Source organism: Perca flavescens, chromosome 13, assembly GCF_004354835.1.
Source record: "Perca flavescens isolate YP-PL-M2 chromosome 13, PFLA_1.0, whole genome shotgun sequence".
NCBI lineage: Eukaryota > Metazoa > Chordata > Actinopteri > Perciformes > Percidae > Perca > Perca flavescens.
The window spans coordinates 6,704,380-6,723,944 of NC_041343.1; the positions used below are offsets into that span (position 1 = coordinate 6,704,380).

At 41.4% G+C, this 19,565-nt stretch overlaps 1 protein-coding gene across 2 annotated transcripts; it reads right to left on the bottom strand.

Annotated features, from left to right (window-relative positions):
* Nucleotides 1-3,916: 3,916 nt before the first annotated feature.
* slc37a4b (solute carrier family 37 member 4b) lies at nucleotides 3,917-18,799 on the bottom strand. Of its 2 annotated transcripts, none has more exons than XM_028595224.1 (10): nucleotides 18,630-18,799; nucleotides 16,766-17,285; nucleotides 15,086-15,318; nucleotides 11,621-11,867; nucleotides 8,613-8,765; nucleotides 7,997-8,082; nucleotides 7,788-7,901; nucleotides 7,068-7,133; nucleotides 5,904-6,042; nucleotides 3,917-4,550 (listed from the first exon to the last, which is right to left on the bottom strand). In XM_028595224.1, exons 2-10 carry the CDS (start codon nucleotides 16,911-16,913, stop codon nucleotides 4,384-4,386), a joined length of 1,353 nt encoding a protein of 450 aa, XP_028451025.1. In that variant the 5' UTR covers nucleotides 16,914-17,285; nucleotides 18,630-18,799; the 3' UTR covers nucleotides 3,917-4,383. The 2 variants fall into 2 exon arrangements, with proteins under 2 accessions (XP_028451025.1, XP_028451026.1); XM_028595225.1 differs by lacking the exon at nucleotides 18,630-18,799 and adding an exon at nucleotides 18,471-18,581.
* Nucleotides 18,800-19,565: the final 766 nt, after the last annotated feature.

The window sequence follows — 19,565 nt, forward strand, 5'->3', positions numbered from 1 at the left end:
GCATGCCGTTTCATTCTGAGGAAGTCGGGGAAGTATTAAGGTTGCTGATACAAGACTGAAGGAGCGTTAACTGTTAAATAAAAGGCATACAAATAAGTTATAATAAATACTGATATACTGCCATAAAGCATGTTATATTTATTAATAGTGATATTCTATATGAATCAAGACTAAAATTAAGGCCATTTTGGTTAAGGGACCCAAAGTACAACATACTGGAGGATGTTAGTATAACATTTCCTTCATTGGCACATATAGGCTAAGCCTTTATATTTTTGTCAGTCCATGGTGTGGCACTTAAAAAGCATAATCAAAGCACGATTTTAAACAAACTTGAATTATTTAACTATTCCTGTAAACCCCTTATAATGTCCCCTGTCATTTATTAAGCCATTCTCAATGGTTTTAAGGCTTGTACGACTGATCCCAATAAAAACAGATGAAAGAATAGTTTCAGCACCATGGACAGCTTCTCAATGGACTGCTGCTCTATCAGCTGCATTGCCTTTTACTGTACTTGTCCTCATATCGAGATGCATTTACGTATTTCGTTTTTTTTTACAACATTATTTATATGATATTTAGCTTCTGTGTTGGTAAACAAACCGATATGATGCCGTGCGCCCTGACGTACCGCCGATGTAATCGCGGTAGCACGTTGTCTTCCTGCTCTGCTGTGATTGGTTTGCAGAGAATGTAGAAGATTCTTTCCCCCGTTTTCTTCTTCCCGGTGAAGGTGTCGGATGGTTCCGCGTTTTCACGCAGCACTCAAAACACGGCACACCGTACTTAAACCACTTACACACAGAACTAAAATGACAGCCTAGAACTACAGCTAATGAAGAGATCCCTTCCTAATGCGGTTATATTTTAAGTAACGGGGAGAATCAAATGCCCAGTTTTTGATACACGCAAACATGCATTCTGAGGTTAAACTGAAGCTATTATGAGGATTCAGCAGTGCGAGTCAGTCGCTCTCCCACAGTTGCAGACTTTTCATTAAACATCCGTCTTTGTGCAGCAGTGTTTCCCCGCTGAGCTGTAGTGAAGGCAGAGTAACACAAAGACAAACCTTTGTAGTAACAATAATGTAAATTTGTAAGATACTTGCATGATTTATGTAACTCCTAACCCTAACCAATTTGTGCACATAACAAGGACTGGATTTTGTCCCGCGTCACTTACGTTGGAATTGCATGAAAAGTAATCTTTTCACATCTGGGTATGAGAGTATTGTTTTGAGAAAAAAAGTGCACCTATCATTTAGCCATAGCCATAGGTGTGACATGAGCAGACATTCCTCTTCCAGCTGTGGAAATGTTTATACGTATTTAGTGCACAGAGCTTTTTCAGAATTGGTTGAAGCAAGAGACACAATCTCACAGTAAGGCTGCCGCTGGTAAGTTCAACTACTGCCAGTTTATTAGATGTCCTTAACCCTTCAAGTCCATTTTACAATCCCAGTAGTTGGAGTTGACAAAACTCCGATTTTTGAGATGAGAATGTTAACAATACACAATCTAGTGTTGTAATGCCTGTACACAACTACAGTGGCAGTGACAGAACACCTGTAGCACTGGTTTGATGTTAATCCTTAAAAAACATCTCCGATCACAAAAGCTGACAAGGCCAGTGGTGGAAGAAGTATTCAGATCCTTTACTTAAGCAAAAGTACTAATACCACACAGTTAAAAAAATAAATAAAAATAAAACTCCGTTACAAGTAAAAGTCCTGCATTGACAATGTTACTTAAAGTGCTCATATTATGCTTTTTGGCTTTTTCCCTTTCCTTTATTGTGTTATATATCTCTTTTGTGCATGTTATAGGTTTACAAAGTGAAAAAGCCCAAAGCCCCCCCAAAGGGACTTACCATCTCCAACAGAAAACACTGTTCACCAACGTCTCCAAACAGCTCTATTGTAGTCCAGCCTTTACTTCAGAGACCAACGTGGTCACTTTGGAACACACGTTATAATGCTCACCTAGCTGCTAGCATGGCACACCCTCATACTCTGCTTCTGACTGGCTAGTAGTCCTTACCTAGGTACTGTCAGGGCTCGCCCTCATACTCTGCTTCTGACTGGCTAGTAGTCCTTACCTAGGTACTGTCAGGGCACACCCTCATACTCTGCTTCTGACTGGCTAGTAGTCCTTACCTAGGTACTGTCAGGGCTCACCCTCATACTTTGCTTCTGACTGGCTAGTAGTCCTTACCTAGGTACTGTCAGGGCTCGCCCTCATACTCTGCTTCTGACTGGCTAGTAGTCCTTACCTAGGTACTGTCAGGGCTCACCCTCATACTCTGCTTCTGACTGGCTAGTAGTCCTTACCTAGGTACTGAGCATGTGCGACTCCCAACAAAGATGGAACAGAAGTGAGATTTCTCACTCTGTAGCTAAAACAGAGAGCTCAACACACAGGGTGAAAAGAGGAGCTGCAGCAACGTGCATTACAACAAAATAGTGTTTTTTGAAAATTAAACCACATAAACCTATTCTGGTTTAAACTCTAAATACAATTATGAACCTGAAAATGAGCATAATATGAGCACTTTACGTAAAAGTATGTAAGTATCATCAGGAAAATGTAATTAAAAGTTTTAAAAGTTTAAGTACTAAATGTAGAAGAATCCTCCCATTGTAGAAAGTGTAAAGGATCCAACCAGTTGTGTGTTTAATGGTCTAATCATTTCAGCTGGATTTGTAGCTGTTATATTGTTGGCTAGTTTACTTTAGAATAAAATATATTTTATAAACTACATGTGTTTTGTGTGCTAAAATCTTAATTTGTAATGTAACTAGTAACTAAAGCTGTAACAGATGAATTTAGTGGAGTGAAAAGTACAATATTTAGTAGAAGTAGAAAGTGGCATGAAAAGAAAAGACTCAAGTAAAGTACAAGTACCTCAACATTTGTACTGAACTACAGTACTTGAGTAAATGTACTTAGTTACATTCCACCACTGGACAAGGCCCAAGGAGTTTTGTATCATGTAGCATACAACTGTGTATAAAAAATAACATGCTCTCCAATTCATTTTAGTGAAATATTGAGCCTATTGCATTTTTTACAAATATGAGGTATTAGTAAAATGACCATGATACATGCTACCACATCTGTGCAAATACCCAGACAAATAATAGTCTAGAATATACAGGCCCATCAGTAAACATTCAATAAGTTAAACAGAACTGACTTCCACTGAAGGCAAGGTATCCAATGGACCTTTTTCACAGCAGACATGTTGACTTGTCATAGTATTTCATGACTTTGTGGTAATGTCTGAAGTTCTACCATGGACTCTGTGACATTTTTTTGTGAAAAAAATGCCTTGGTTACCTTGTTTCAAGCCATTCTAGCATGGTATAGAAAGCCTACAGGTTCTCATTAATATTCAACAAGCTAAGCTGTTTGAATCTGATTGAATAACAGCTAGCCAATGAGAGCCTGGCTATCAGTATCCTCTACCCAGCCCAACTGGGCGAGCTAATGAAGAGTAATGAGCTTGATTTGAGATGATTTCTCTGCTTATTTCTTTTCAGCGGCTAGAGCTTCAAGTGTTTGGGATTGCTGTGAAGCTCGTGATTAGTCCTTTATCAACGGGAGATCATACTTCACAACGAGAAAGACCCTCCGAGCTATTACGCCAACGTTACGGGCTGAAAAATGGCAAGTTTGGATGGAAATTTGGATGGTGCAACAAGGCAGGCCTGCGTGGTTCTTTCGGGAAATGATTGTAAAGATTTACAAAAGAATGTGTTGACGGCATTCCGCTCTAAATGGGAGGTTTTGGGACTTATTGGTGCGAATGCTGTGGAAGAATGAGCGGATGACTTTAAACCATGTATCCAGCTAATTTAAATAGCTCACGTTACTGTATTGTGTCAGCAGTTAATTTCATGTAATATTTTATGTGGCGTTTTCTTCTGCGGGGTGCAAATGTTCCACCACAACAAGTTCCTTCCAGAGAAGGTTTTGCAGAGCCACCGTCCCTGCGTCCGGAGTCTAGCGCCGCCAAAAACAATAGTGATTGGTTTAAACTAATGAAAACAACCCAGAGCGTTTATTTTTTTTCTCATATAACAAAATGTATGTGTGGTAGCCAGACTATCTTGTGATAAACAATTACAAAAGTACCTGCTTGTGAATCTAAAGTTGTTAAATGACGCCCACCCACCCTGAGCATCTACAGTACATCAACCCAATTAATTAGAAACAAAATGTTGGCGATTAGTCCGTGCGACAGTGGTCGTGTTTGGTCAAACTGATGGTTGTGTTAATGTGCAGTATTGTGTACACCGAGCCGTCAACAGTGCAGGAACACAGTCCGTCTGGGCACATGACAGGACGTCAACAGTCGGCTCACTTTCCGGAGGACACATTAGTCCATTTTCACTGCGATCCGTCCCATTTTGGTGCGCATGTTGCGTGCGAGGAAGAAGCCGATGGTGGCGGCGGCCATTATCACCTCGGCTACCCAGAAGGCCATATCCCAGCTGTGTTGTTTGGCAATAGTGCTGAAGGGAAGCCCCGCCATAAAAGCCCCCACTGCAACGAAAGAAAAAGCTTGTTTAGTCATACAAGGGTGTCAACGCTGGAATACTACAGAGAGTGGAACAGATGTTACTGCTGCTCACGGGAATCTGCAGCTTACCATCAGTCTTGTATGAAGTACTTAAGCAATACTTGTGCAAAAGTACAAGTATCTTACCAGGAAATGACTTTGGTAGAAGTTAAAGTCACCTTTTAGAATATTACTTGAGTAAACGTTTTATCTGATATTTAATGTACCTAAGTATCAAAAGAAATTTTCAGATATAAAATGTCCTTTATTTACTTTATTGTAGCTGCCTTATAGTAAAGCGTAGTATTCAGGGTTTCCACACCTCCCTCAAAGGTCCCATGACATGGTGCTCTTTGGATGCTTTTATATAGACCTTAGTGGTCCCCTAATACTGTATCTGAAGTCTCTTTTATATAGACCTTAGTGGTCCCCTAATACTGTATCTGAAGTCTCTTTTATATAGACCTTAGTGGTCCCCTAATACTGTATCTGAAGTATCTTTTATATAGGCCTTAGTGGTCCCCTAATACTGTATCTGAAGTATCTTTTATATAGGCCTTAGTGGTCCCCTAATACTGTATCTGAAGTCTCTTTTATATAGACCTTAGTGGTCCCCTAATACTGTATCTGAAGTCTCTTTTATATAGACCTTAGTGGTCCCCTAATACTCTATCTGAAGTCTCTTTTATATAGACCTTAGTGGTCCCCTAATACTGTATCTGAAGTCTCTTTTATATAGACCTTAGTGGTCCCCTAATACTGTATCTGAAGTCTCTTTCCCAAAATTCAGCCTGGGTGCAGAACTACAGCCACTAGAGCCAGTCCCACAATGAGCTTTCCTTAGGATGTGCCATTTCTGTGTCTGTAGCTATTGAGGAGGAGAGAGGAGGGGGGGGCAAGGTGGAGGGTGGGGGTGTGGCCACTTTGCTCATTTTAAAGGCATGATGTCTCTCTCTCTCATGGGTGGGCCAAATTCTCTGGGTGGGCAAAGCAGAGAAAGGGGAGGTAACCTTGCTCCTTATGACCTCATAAGGAGAAGATTCCAGATCGGCCCATCTGAGCTTTCATTTTCTCAAAGGCAGAGCAGGATACCCAGGGCTCGGTTTACACCTATCACCATTTCTAGCCACTGGGGGACCATAGACAGGCTGGGAGAACACATATTAATGTTAAAAAACCTCAAAGTGAAATTTTCATGCCATGAGACCTTTAAAATATCAAATTCAAAGTCTGACATCAACAAAGAGAAAAACATACACAAGAATCCTTCAACCCAACGTACAAAATCATACTACATCTACTTAAGTACAGTAGATATACATTACAACACTGCTTACCATTTGCCATCAGAGCTACAACAGCATGAGAGGTTCCACAAAAATTTGAAGGAGCACTTTCACTGGCGATCACCCCAAACAAGGCAATAGGTCCGTAAGAAGAGAATCCAAACATAGCACCGAGGAACAGGATCCAGATCTGTGTATGACAGTAAGAGAACGTGCAACACGGTGTTTACTAGAGCCTTATTCCCACGGGACTAGTATCACCAGGGGACATCCTGGGATGTCCCCTCCTTCATTTAGAAATGACAAATTACTAGAGGTCTCTAAGCCCTATTTGCACAGACTAGTAATAGCTGGGGACTTCTAGTAATTTGTAAGAATTGCGGAGATCGTATGTGATCTTAATCCCATGCGAATCTGCCATGTCTGTAATTTATTAAGTAAAAATTCCAAATGTGTGCAAATAACCTACCATATTTCGCCAAGCACAAAGGTTGTGCGATGATATTAGTCCTGTGCGAATCGGCATCTGTGATTCACGGTTATATTGGCTGCATTGCCAATTATAAATGAAAGCCTTCACATCATATGTGGGGTATATTATCCCGTGTGAACGCACCGCACAAGACACATAATGTGGGGGTATCATCTCTAAATCACATGAAGTCCCCTAGGTCAGGGATCTTCAACAGGGGGTCCGGGACCCCTGGAGGGGTCCTCAGAGTCAATGCAGGGGGGCCTCAAAATTATTGTTAATTTAAGTTTTTTCAAAAAGAACACGTCCAACATATTTTTAGCAAATATAAATCCCCACTGCTTATTGCCCTATAGGTAAGGTCACTAAGGCCATCCACAGATACAGTTCATCCTAAGGTTCACTGTGCCACATGTACTGTATGTTTAACAATAAAACATGCTTTATAAAATCATGCCAAAAATGATTAGGCTATTTTAAAAACGTAGTATTCTATGCAAAAAAAGCTATGTATGAAGGCTTTATGTGAAGGCCCACACGTTATTGTAGGCCCAGTTTAATATGCAACTTAATTTTATACATAATATGTAGTAGGGGGTCCCTGCTCCAATCTCCCTTACAGTTAAGGGGTCCTTGGCTTGAAAAACATTGACGATCCCTGCCCTAGGTAATACTAGTCCTGTGTGAATAGGGCTTAGCTCACTAAGATTTGCTACCCATGAGCCCCATTAACATGAGCATACCTCTTTTTCTGATACACCAATGAGGACAGAGACGGGGTGAATGACTTGGACCCAAAGAGGAGCCTCCTGAGCAAAGAAAATAAGCTCTTGTTATTTTTTTTCAAACACGGGCAGCATGTTCATTTCAAGCATTTTTACACAGTAATAAAAGCAATTACGTCACGTCTAGGGATGCAGGCTTGGACCCTAAAGAGCAGAGACGAGGAGGCAGTGGAAGATTTAGAAGATTTATTCAATAGGAGGGCTTACAACTAAAGATGTTCTCAGGCAGGCAGGCAAAAGGAGTTCCAAAACACTCAGGAAACTAAAGACTAGGGAATCAAAAACCACAAGGAACAGGGCGACGTAGGGGGGTAACAAACAATGATCTGACAACAGACAAAGAAAGCACAGAGACTAAATACACGAGGTAACGAGGGTAGTAACGAGGGACAGGTGACATGAGGGCTGAGGAACAGGTGAGACACATCAGGGCGGGGCAGACAATCAAAGAGGTGGGAAAACACACAAGGCAGGAAGTAAAACAAGACATGACACAGGAGAAACAGAGAGACTACAAAATAAAACTAAAGCATGAAACATACACTGCTGGAACTAGGAAAACACAAACAAACAACACAGGAACACAGGAGACACCAAACAAATGAGGAAATAGGGAAAGAAATAACAGGAAAAACCACAACAGAAAACCACAACCATGACAAAATAAGCTGCGAGTACCTGTGGGACTTCAGGCGTGATGGTGACTCTGAAGAGGTACATGGACACATACATCCCGGCCATCATGAGAATGAGCAGGCCGTGGCGGGGGTTGCCGTGGGTGCCCAGGCCTTGCTGGAGGAAGTCAAAAGAGAGGATGATTGAAACACTGAACCCCTACTCAATCCTCCCGGTCATTGTTGCCTAATCCATCCCTGCCTGTTACTCACCCGAGCTACAGCTCTGTCAGAGAGTAAGCCCGCTGCCAGGCTGCCCACAAAACCTCCCACCTCCAAGGCACTCATGTAGGTGCTGCCTGCGGGCAACACAGCCAGTGTCAGTGGGGGGGGGATTTATTTTATTTATTTTTAAGTTTAGCTAAAGTTCAATATATCTCTGTGTGATACAACATGTCACGGAGCATTATAACATGAGACACCATCAAAACGGCTCTATATTCTTATGCAAGGATGAGAACATTGATAGATAGAAGTGTTTTTTCTTTTAATACGCGTGGAACAGTCAAACACAGAACATTAATCACAAAAGCTAAAGTTATGAACTATTCCAATAAAAACATATCAGTACTTTCCTGTAAACTGAAATGTCTCATCTGCCTCAGTTCAACAGCAGCGTCTACATAGTACACCTTCTACCATCATGTTAAATTAAGTCCTAAAAAATAAATGAAACATCCACTGAAATTTCTGTTAATCTGTGATATGTAACATTATTCCAGCATTTATCTTACAAAAAACTATATATATAATAATATAATGAGGAGTAAAAAATGTCGACGAATCACTCAGCCTTAGTTGAGACACAACGGACAACTAAAGTGCGTACCCATGAGAACAGTCTGGCCTTTCTCCTGCATGAGGAACAGCTGTCCCCAGTCAGTGGCAGCCGTCTTCACCCCGAACACCACCAGGTAGCCCAGAGACAGCACCCACAGGAACGGAGAGAGGAGGAACTCCCTCAGGGTGCTCTCGCTGGTCCCTGGGGAGGTCAATCACAGAAAACACAATCTATACCGACACCGGTACCAATATTGTCAATTTGATTCCGGTTCCTAAAGCGTACTCCAAATCCATTTTGACAAAAAGAAATTACAACATTGCACATTACGGTACAAATTTTTATTTTTGTTTCTCACATGATTTCAAAATCTTTTTCAATTGTTCGTCTCCCTTACACCTATGTGACGCACACTGTAGTCAAGCAGTGGTGAAAGAAGTATTCAGATCCTTAACTAAAGTAAAAGTACTAATACAACACTGTAAAAAAAAACACTTTGTTACAAGTAAAAGTCCTGTATTGAACATATGTTAATTAAGTAAAAGTATGTTAAGTATCATCAGGAAAATGTAGTTAAAGTACTTAAAAGTAAAGAAAAATCCTCACATTTTAGAAACGATTAAAACAGCTCTGTTAATCTGCTCCGTCGAGTAGAAGTGGCATGAAAAGAAAAGACTCAAGTAAAGTACCTCATATTTATAGTTAAGGACAGTACTTGAGTAAATGTACTCTGTTACATTCCACCGCTGTAGTCAAGCCTGTCAAAATACAACACACACGCGTGAGCCCCGTCTCTGTGCAACGTAGAGTTTCTCCTGCGTGTTTCTACCATGTGTGACGTTAAGACAGCCAATCACAAGCATTATGAGATCTTGGTAGAGGCATGCTGCATGCTTATTGGCTCACTGACGCTGATGAGATGTACTCCATATTTAAGTACTGCAATCTGGTATTGAATGACAAGGCATTTTTCAATACTAAGGAGGCAATAAGTACGGTCCCAGGCCCTAGACAGGGAGATACGTTCACACACTTTAAATATCTAGAGATCAGCAATGGGTCAATATACATGCAGTATGCAGTAGGTGCACTAGTATGTGTTGGTTATACAGCAGCATGCCCACCACATGGTGTAGTCCAGGCCCATCTAAAATCAGTATTATGTGTATGGAGTGTGTCTGGTGTTTATCTGCTGATGTTGGTATCTGACTGCTTATACTGTACATGATTTCTGACAGATCCAATGATCGTAAAGCATCTATGCTATACACAAAATGGTACTCTAAAGTCTTGTGATATTGTTGGGAAAACCGTTAAGTCAAGTTAATATGCTGTTAAATAGAAGGCCAAAATGAATAAATGCTCATCAACTCACTTCAACCGCACATTTGATAGAATATTTGGTTGCAAATTGGCATGTGGTTGCAATACGTTAGACCTCTGTAACGGTCTTTCTTGGTGAAACGTTAAAAAGGCTGGGGCAAAATAGATTTGATATGCATTATGTACTTTTCAAATAACAAATAGACAGACTTGAGAGCCGTTGTCAATTATGAGGTACGGACTGCTCCGCCTGGTGGACATTATTGATGTCAGCATCGGATACATTATCGAAGACCTAAGCTGCATCTCACGGCCCAAATTTGATAGCTCCTCGACTCCTCGGTCCTCGGCGGAACCGGAAGTTTTTCCGGCCCTCCTCGGTGAAGGCCGTCTCAAAGCTCTTATTTTCCGAGCATCGAGGAGGGATCATCGAGGAGCTATAGGCGAGGATACACGAGAGCAGCCTTCCCGGAAGCCGTGCAGCTGAAAGCCGTTGCCAACTCCGTCCTTACAGCCGATGAATTCATATGACGCCTCAGAGGAAAGGACGTCTCATCCAGCTAAAAACACATTTGCTCGTTGCCTCTCGTCTTCCGTGATTTCCTCGGTGGGAGGGACTAAGACGCGAGGAAGGGAGGCAAGTGGAGGACTCGGGGAGGAAATTTAAGCAACATGAGACGCAGCGCTCCTCTGCCTGATCTGAGTAATTATCCCAGCATGCATAGTGATAACAGGATAGGGGGTTACCGTTGTGACCGCAGTGATCGTGGTGGTCATTTGGGAAACACACCTCCAGTCTACTCCTGTATGAATGGGACTGTCGTTGTTTGGCTTTTATGTCATCTGGGCTTCTTGACTGTCTAAACGCTATTAGGGACTGGTAGGCAGAAAATGTCTGACAGCTCAATGTTGATAAGACAGAGGTTCTGGTTGTTACTCCAGAAAAGGAGAAAAGGCCCCATGATCACGCAATGTATCGGCCCTCTTTCCTTTGCTGTCCACTCTAACCTGCGTAATTTAGGGGAAATATTCGATCAGGGTTTCCCAAAGCCCAAGATGACGTCCTCACATGGCTTGTTTTGTCCACAACTCAAAGATATTCAGTTTAATGTCACAGAGGAGAGAAGACACTAGAACATATTCACATTTAAGAAGCTGGAATCAGAGAAGTTTTACTTTTTTTTTAATCTCAAACCAATTAATTGATAATCTAAATATTTGGCCATTAATTTAATAGTTGACGGTGGATTCATCTTTGCAGCTCTAATGTGAAAATGAAAAACCAATGCCAAATCAGCCAAGTATTTGTACATGGCGCGAGCCATGGGATGTCCTCATGAATCAAGTGTGTCCCAGTGAGCTTTGACAAACCTCCACATACTGCAGTCTCAACAGGCTCCTCAGGCATTTGGCTAAATCGCTAATATCCCAAGCGTTGGTGTTGGGGGATGTTCGAAGCAAAAGGGATGGCACCAAGTGACTAATGTATCTATCTAATCTGTTTCTAATGTATTAAATAATTACTTAAGGCATTTGAACAAAGTTGTGCGTTGGAGTTTGTAACATTCCAAAATCTTAATTTTGACTTAAAGATTTTCATTTTCTCTGTAAAAATGAGTTTATATGGGTTCCAAATATCGGTTTCAATAATTACTGATAATCGGTATCGGCCTTGAAAGAAAAGAAAAAAATCGGTCGACCCCTACTGCTCACCAACTCCTTTCTCTTCTTACCTCCCTTAGCGCCCTTCTTGACTGCTGCCTCGATGCTGGGCAGGCCCACATCCTTTGGCTCGTTCTTTACAAACGCCACACAGACAAGGGAGAAGGCAGCACAGAAAACGCCTGACATGGTCAGGATGGTCCTCCAGTCGTAGTACTGCAGGAGTACTGTGACCAGGATTGGACCCAGACTTCCAGCCAGGTTCATGCTGCAGGACAGCACAGACCACCATGTTCCAAACTGGGAGGGCTCAAACCACTGATGGGGAAAGAGACACAGAGCAGAGAACAGTCAGCATATCCCAAATCCTACAACGCAGGCAGAGCATGCAGACTTATTTCACCTTTGTGTTTACAACTATCATAACATTGTACATACTGTTGGTTACTCTTCGTGTTGCACTTTCCTTAAGCAACCCACAGGTCACGGTCAAAATAATGCCGATTCGCTTCATTTCATTATCTTTTAGAGGAAATTGAGGCAAGGTCAAAATAGCAGAAACATTACAAAAGTTTGAACTAATAATCAACAGACTTTTATAGGGATGTAACGATGCATGCAAAATCAGTATAAATGTGTAAAGATTACAATCGGTTTAGATAAAAACTAAATCACAATGCAATTTTTAAACAGCCTAGGGCTCAATTTACTTTAATTTACACTTGTTTGACCTCAGACGTCACTAGGTCTTAGTGTTGTTTATATGAAGAACTTTTTTCTATTTATTTAGTTATTTTGATTTGTTTTGAAAATCGAATACTTTTTCATTTAAATGTTGTTATTGAAGATAAAATACATTTCCGTGGCACTTTTGAAAGGAGGACATTTCCCAAAGTGCAACACTGTTCAGATTCTTTTTTTTTTATTTTTCCGTTTCAGAACCACCCTTAGCCTACATCATGAGGGATGTAGGCTAATACAGCTGAAGGCCGCCATAAGCATTACTCACACAGCATAGCCAACATAGTAACCAGTAACTTTAGAATCCACTGGGCAAACAGTTGAGGCAGCCCACTGGGCCGGGTGATTCAACACCATGCTGATACACGGGTGTGGATGTTTACTCTCTGTGGAACAGGAGCTACAGACAAAAAGATGTTAACGTTAAACTCTCAATAGACAAGGAAAACACCAAGTTGTTTTTCCTTTTAGAAAGATCTACTGAGGATCTTCTATAAATACTTTCTCCCGTAATCTGATGCCCTTCAGCACGCTGAACACATGCCAAAGCCTATTTATTCCCCACCTTTTGAACACTGATAAGTTTAGGGCGGCTTCTCACAAGCCTTAAGTTGTCTCTGAGCAGAGAATAGCAGGATGTGTTAGGGGGTTTGTATGTGTCCTGCCGGTAATGCACACCATTGACCAGACCTTTAGGATCCAAAGCTATTTGCAGGGCCTTCCCTGCCATTATATGGTTTAGGTGCAGCACCTAAACCGAATGACTTTTCTCAGATCTAATGATTGTAGTTGGTCCCCAGTGGACTTCTTTAGCATGTTCTGTCTTTTAAGCTTTTTGAGTGTTATTTATTTATTATCTCCTCTAGCTTTTCCAACGATAATGGTCCAAAATGATGTGAAAAAGAGACCCAAAATCACCACAAAAGGGACACAACCCGAATACAAAGAGACGCCAAATGACCACAGAGAGCCGAAACAACCCCTGAAGAAAACAAAAATTACCAAAAAGAGACACAACACGACTACAAGGAGACGCAAAAACCCACAAAAGAGACAAAAATCCCACAAAGAGAGACCGGAGGGTGCCTAAAACCTCCCTGCCAAATATGCACAGCTTCTTCCACAAATCCAGGGAAAGCACTGTATTTGTATAATGTGGCATTGCAGATTGTTAGGCAACGCTGTAATCTCTCAAGCCACCACCACTGTTGATATCACCACTTTGGACTGGGACAATCGGTGTCTCAGACAGCTGGCACAGGCTGACATTTCCTCAAACTAGGCAATGCCACCTCTGGCCCAAAGGTCAGCACTGTCTGACAGCAAGGAACAGGTTTCCTCCAAACACCTCCACCAACCAACAGGCTGAGCGCACTATGTGTGGCAGCACGTGGCTCCCACCCCGGGGTTACACCCTTTCACTAGAAGCCCAGAATAATAGCAGCAGGCACCACGGGCAGCCTGCGTGTTCAGAGGGACTTCCATTGGCTCTGAACTAGGGCTGTGCAATTATGAAAAGAAATCATACTCACAATTATTGAAATCACAATAATTTAACACGATTACCCGTTGACTTTTGGAAAGATGTTGCATTTATTGAACTTAAGAAACAGTTAAAGGGTAATTTTTGGGGGGTTTTCAACGATCTTTGAAATTGGTCCAGTATTAAGCGAGAATGCTGTGAGAAGCAGCCTCAACTGGGCTGCAACGTAACCCTATGGGGAAAATGTGCATGACAATTTTGTCCCCAAAGAAAATAAATAAATAAATATATATATATATATATATATATATATATATATATATATATATATATATATACACACACTTTTTCCACTGACAGGCTCGGATTGTTATTCTAAGTATTGGACAATGTTATGGAAAGGATCCCTTAAGAGATGGACCTTTTTAAGACCATTTTGTTTAACCAGAAACAGCTCTGAGATCATTAGCTCTAAACCCACCAGACTCCCTTTAAAAAAAAAATAAAAAATACTTTTAGCGTGTATAGAGCCAACATATTTTCACATGTAAATTGGTAAACTATGCGTTTATTTCAACCAAAACTAGACTTGTGATTGTCGGGAAAGTGGCTTTTCATAGTTTTATTTAGTTTTTGTCGACGTTGAATGAAGTGTACTCTGCGATGCTAAAATGACTGTTTATTTACATGGAGTCTGGTGGCTTTAGCGAACGCAATGTTTTTAAGTTGAAAAAAAAAAGGATCTTACCCTTTAACAGAAAGGTCGACCTCCTTTGAAATCCTTTCCATAATGTTGTCAGACACTTAGAATATTAATCTGAGTCTGTCAGCAGCAGAACAAGCACTACAACGTAAATACAAGCTGGACAATTGCCATATTAACTTACATTGAAGCTTGTTTCTCCGCCGCCAACTGCAGCGATCTCTCTTAATACTGGACCAATGTCAAAGGTTGTTGTCCCCATCACGTAGACACAAAAACATAGGTTGAAAAAAAAGTTTCCTTACTTTAAGTTAGTTTAAGTTACCCCTTAAACAAATAAAATGAAAACACCTTGAGTGAAACTTCCCTTAATACTTTTTCTGTTTGAACTTTTTTTTTTTGTCCAATCAGAACACAAGACAAAATAAGACTTTACTTGCAAAACGTAATGTGCAAAATAATTGTTTTTCTCGATTATTACACTTTGTGATCATCAGGAGCCAAAATCTAAATCGCAATTAAAACGTGATTAATTGCACAAACCTACTCTGAACATTACACTGTATAAGGGATCAGTGTTGCATGAGGTGGCGGGCAGGATGGGATTACCTTGCGCAGCACTTTGCCACACGGGGGCCAGCCACAGCCTTGTCCCAGGCCGTTGATGAACCAGAGCAGCGAGAACATGGGGACAGTGGAGGACCAGGAGAAGGCGACGTTGATGCCTCCCACCAAGAAGAGTCCGATGGAGAAAAGCCAGCGGGCACTGATCTGATCCGACAGCACGCCGCTGATGAACTTACTGATGGCATAGGCCATGGTCTGGCTGCTGGTGATCAGACCTGCAGAGACACCATGAAGGGCACTGTTAAAGCATTGTACACAGAGAGACTAACCTTACCTAACCAGAAGGTACCTCAAAGTTGGATTACAACTTCACGAGTGTCAATGAAACGGCCCATTTGTGTGACGTCCTGTTGTGTTCTTAGGTCAACATTCTAAATTGTCAGATACTTTGGGTTATAACCAAACACCTACACAACTAATGGCATTCTCATCAGCTGCAGCTGTACTCTGTGTTAATAAGATAATGTTAGCATGCCAACATGCTAAACTAAGCAAGTGAACATGGTAAATACTATATCTTCTAAACGTCAGCATTGTGGCGGCCCAATCTGTACAAGAAACCTGATTTACTCTATGTGCGTAGATGGTTGAGGTTAGCCTTTGACCTCAAATAGTTAGGGTCCGCATAGCATTTAGGTAAGGGTAATAGGTTAAAAACGGGTTTCCAGGACAGATTGGGTGAAAACATGGGAGTAGAATGACCTTAGCATTTAGCTCAAAGCACCACTGTGTCTAGCACGGCTGTAGACTAGAAGTCTGGTTTTAGCTTTTTCTTGTGCAGTTTAATATTCAGTTTAATATTCAGCACACTCTTGACTGTCCATCATTTATTGAGCTATTAGCAAAGTACAGCTTTTCACTGAGGTCAAGTTTGGTGATGAGAAACCTCTGTCATATTTGGGTGGGTGAGCATTAACACAAACTTCACATAGCAAACTATTGTATTAGACCAGGGGTCAGCAACCCTAGGCCCGCGTGATGGCGTGACTAGCAATATGTGTGAATAATAATAAGAGAGTTTTTTGGAAATGTTCCAATCTGCATGCCAAAGGACCTCTTTCGCAGCCATTGACTGAGCACAGCCTGTTGTTTACGGTACTTTGATTGACTTTATCCCCCATCTACTACTCTGCTACTACTACTAATAATCTCCCTACACTGCCTCTGATTGGCTAGTACTCATTGCCTTCTTCACAGAATGCAGCGCAAAGGACAAAAATAGCACTGCCTGAGCGGGCTAGGTAGATGATAGCAGGCTTAATGCTGCTAATATGGCACACTGATTAACAAGAACATTTTAAAATGGCACTTTATATTAAAAAGGTTGCTGACCCCTGTATTAGACATTAACACATCCATGTGCATGTGCAGAAGGTGGGGTGTGCACACTTTAAAATCATCAAGCAGTGGGTGAATAAGCTTAAACAGGCTGGAAGCAGTTGCATCTCTGTGTCCAGTAGTGTTCAGTATGCCACACTGCACGCAAATGCCTTTGCACTGTGTATGTTTGGCAAGCTAAATAAGCCCGATTTAGGCATTATTGCGCAATGATTTTGCCAAACAATAGCCCCATTACAGACCTAATTATAGCTTAAGGAAATATTGCCTAACCACGCCGACAAACAAACAATAAGCTCTAGTATTATCTAGCTACTTTCTCACCCAAGTCATCTTTGTCCAGTTGGATCTCTTCCATCACAGAGGGCATCACGAAGGAGAAGGTCTTCCTGTTGAAGAAGTACAGCGCGTAGCCCATGAACATGCAGAAGAAGATGGTTACACGGTAGTAACCATAGCCTGTGGCCCCCATGATTGGACCCAAGCTCAACTTCAAGGACGATGAGAAAAAAAAAATAAAAATTCCTCAGTCTTTTCTTCAGCGGAGTCTTGTATTTGGGTCCTCCGGCATCTAGATTATAGCCAGCCAAGCTGAGAGCCGCGCTGTAATCAGCAGCTGTTGTTGGACTTCTCTTGGTAAAAAGTCAACGATATCAAGAACTTGTTTGCACTGGCACATTAGAGATATGGAATAAGATGTCGCATTGGCTGGGCAGCACTGATTAAATCTTTTCAATGAGGAGAAACACTCTGGATAGGACTCTTCTTGCAGGCTGGACGCTCCGTTTATCTGTGAGGCTGCTGCTTGTAGAAGTGATGACTGAGGGGGAAACCTTACACCGATCTGAAAATGAAAACAGCATAATAAATAACATACCTAATGACTAGTCATACTAGAATTGCCTAAGTGGGCATATAAAAGAGGATTTAAGGATATTATGTTTGCACTTGGGCTGCACGAAATGAGGAAAGTATGTTATATGCGATATCGTTGAATATTGCGATAACTTGCGCTAGATAAACAGATATTAAAGTGTAGTTCTGCATTTCTGCTGCTTTTAGTATTCTGCTAAAATACGGCAAATTGCTTGTTGAATTTAAAACAAATGAAAGGAAATCAACAACTTAAACATTGAATTAAATATAAAAGGCAACACTAAAAAGAGAATGACAGTTACATTACAAAGTACTGATATTTTCTTTCAACTTACACAAAAAACCTCTGAGTGTCTATTACAATATGTCGCAGCCTTTCACGATGCGTTTATTGCGCCAGTTGATATCGCTATGACGATTAAAAAAAAAAATAGTGATACATTGTGCAGCCCTAGTTTGCACACACACACCCCAAATCTGATCCTTGTCAGAGAGACTTGATGCACTATGTTAAAATGTAAGGGATTTGTCTTAATGATTAAGCAGTAATAACTCTGCTCTCATAGCAATATGTGGTTGATGTTTTCTTCAGATACAGATTTTGTTTTGGTGTTATGAGGCTGTGTGTTGGTCAGTTGCCCTCCAGCCACCTTGTTATTTACAACCCATCATCTGATCCAGGTTCAGGATAAAGTGACATTCTGGACCCGTTTCAGTCTGCGGTCACTTGTCATGTAAAAAGTGGTTCCTTTAACTGGCGTGGGCTGTGTGTAGGTCTCCAGCCGGCAGCGACCCTGAACATATCAGGTGTCCTACGCAGCTGGACCTTCAATTTAGGAGACCTAACGTTAGATGGCTGTAATTTTAGAAGAATAAATGTTAGGATGAAGTCCGAGGACCTCAAATGACCCGGTAGCCTAAGTATAATTCCCAGTCCACTTAACGTTAAGATGATATGCTCACTGTATGTAAACACTTGAACTCGTGCTGAAGTTGGACTCTGACGGAGGAGGCCTGTGACAGAGATAGGCTAGCATACAACAGCATCGCATATGCTAATGGTCTGATAAACCCACAAACCATTCTCGCCCCCGTTGGTACAAAATACCCCCAGTTTAACGTTACTCATGGCGAACTGATTTGTGGGGCGGACCTTGCAGCTATCTTGAGTGTCCTTCAGGCCTACATTTGACCAAATGCTGCCATAAAAGCAAGACACGTCGATGTTCGATGCCGTCTGATACAGCGGTTGGCCCTTCGCCGTCTCGCTGCTACGCTGAATGAGGAAATGCCTGTAAAGCTAGCTGGTTACCTTTCATCCGCGTCCCTCTTCCTGATCCCATCCATTAAAAAGAACGGCGCGCGTTCATGAATCTGCAGCTCTTGAGCGCGTCACCGTGACACAATGACTGAAACGAGCCTGTCAGCCACCGTGGCAAAAGAGTTCATGTTGCACCGCAGTGTGATGTGTCAGGATGTCTGCTGACCAGTATTCTCAATGCACTCACGCCGCCAATCTCCATTTCAAATATGCGACTTTAAATGTGTCATTTCTCACGACACAGCCAACATGGAATCCTTTATGGACTAATATCGTTTCGAATTAAACAGTCGACCCTGCCATATATATATATATATATATATATATATATATATATATATATATATATATATATATATATATATATATATATGTATGTTGAACATACATATGTGGCACAGTGAACCCTTAGGATGAACTGTATCTGTGGATGGCCTTAGTGACCTTACCTATAGGCCAGTTAGCAGTGGGGATTTACAGTTGCTAATAATATGTTGGATTTGTGTTTACTGATGTTGATTTTGAAAAAACTTAAATTAACAATAATTTTGAGGCCCCCGTGCATTGACTCTGAGGACCCCCTAGGGGTCCCGGACCCCCTGTTGAAGATCCCTGCCATTAGGCTATAATCTCAACATTTAGCTCACACTGCTCACTTCTGCCCTCCTCTGTTTGGCTGGAGGAAGTTTAACTGCCACTGAAATGACTGCTCTTAGGTGTGGATAGTCCTACATGCAGACTCAAATTACTGTATGTAGGCCTACATATCCTACAAGATAATCCAAATACCCATCCCAACTTGAAACATTGAAAATTAAAGAAACATTCTAGTGTTTAGTGCCGTTTAAGTCACCAGACTGTGGACTGTAGTTTTTTTTTAATAAATTTTGGCCTTTAATGGAAAGGACAGTTGCAGACAGGAAAGCG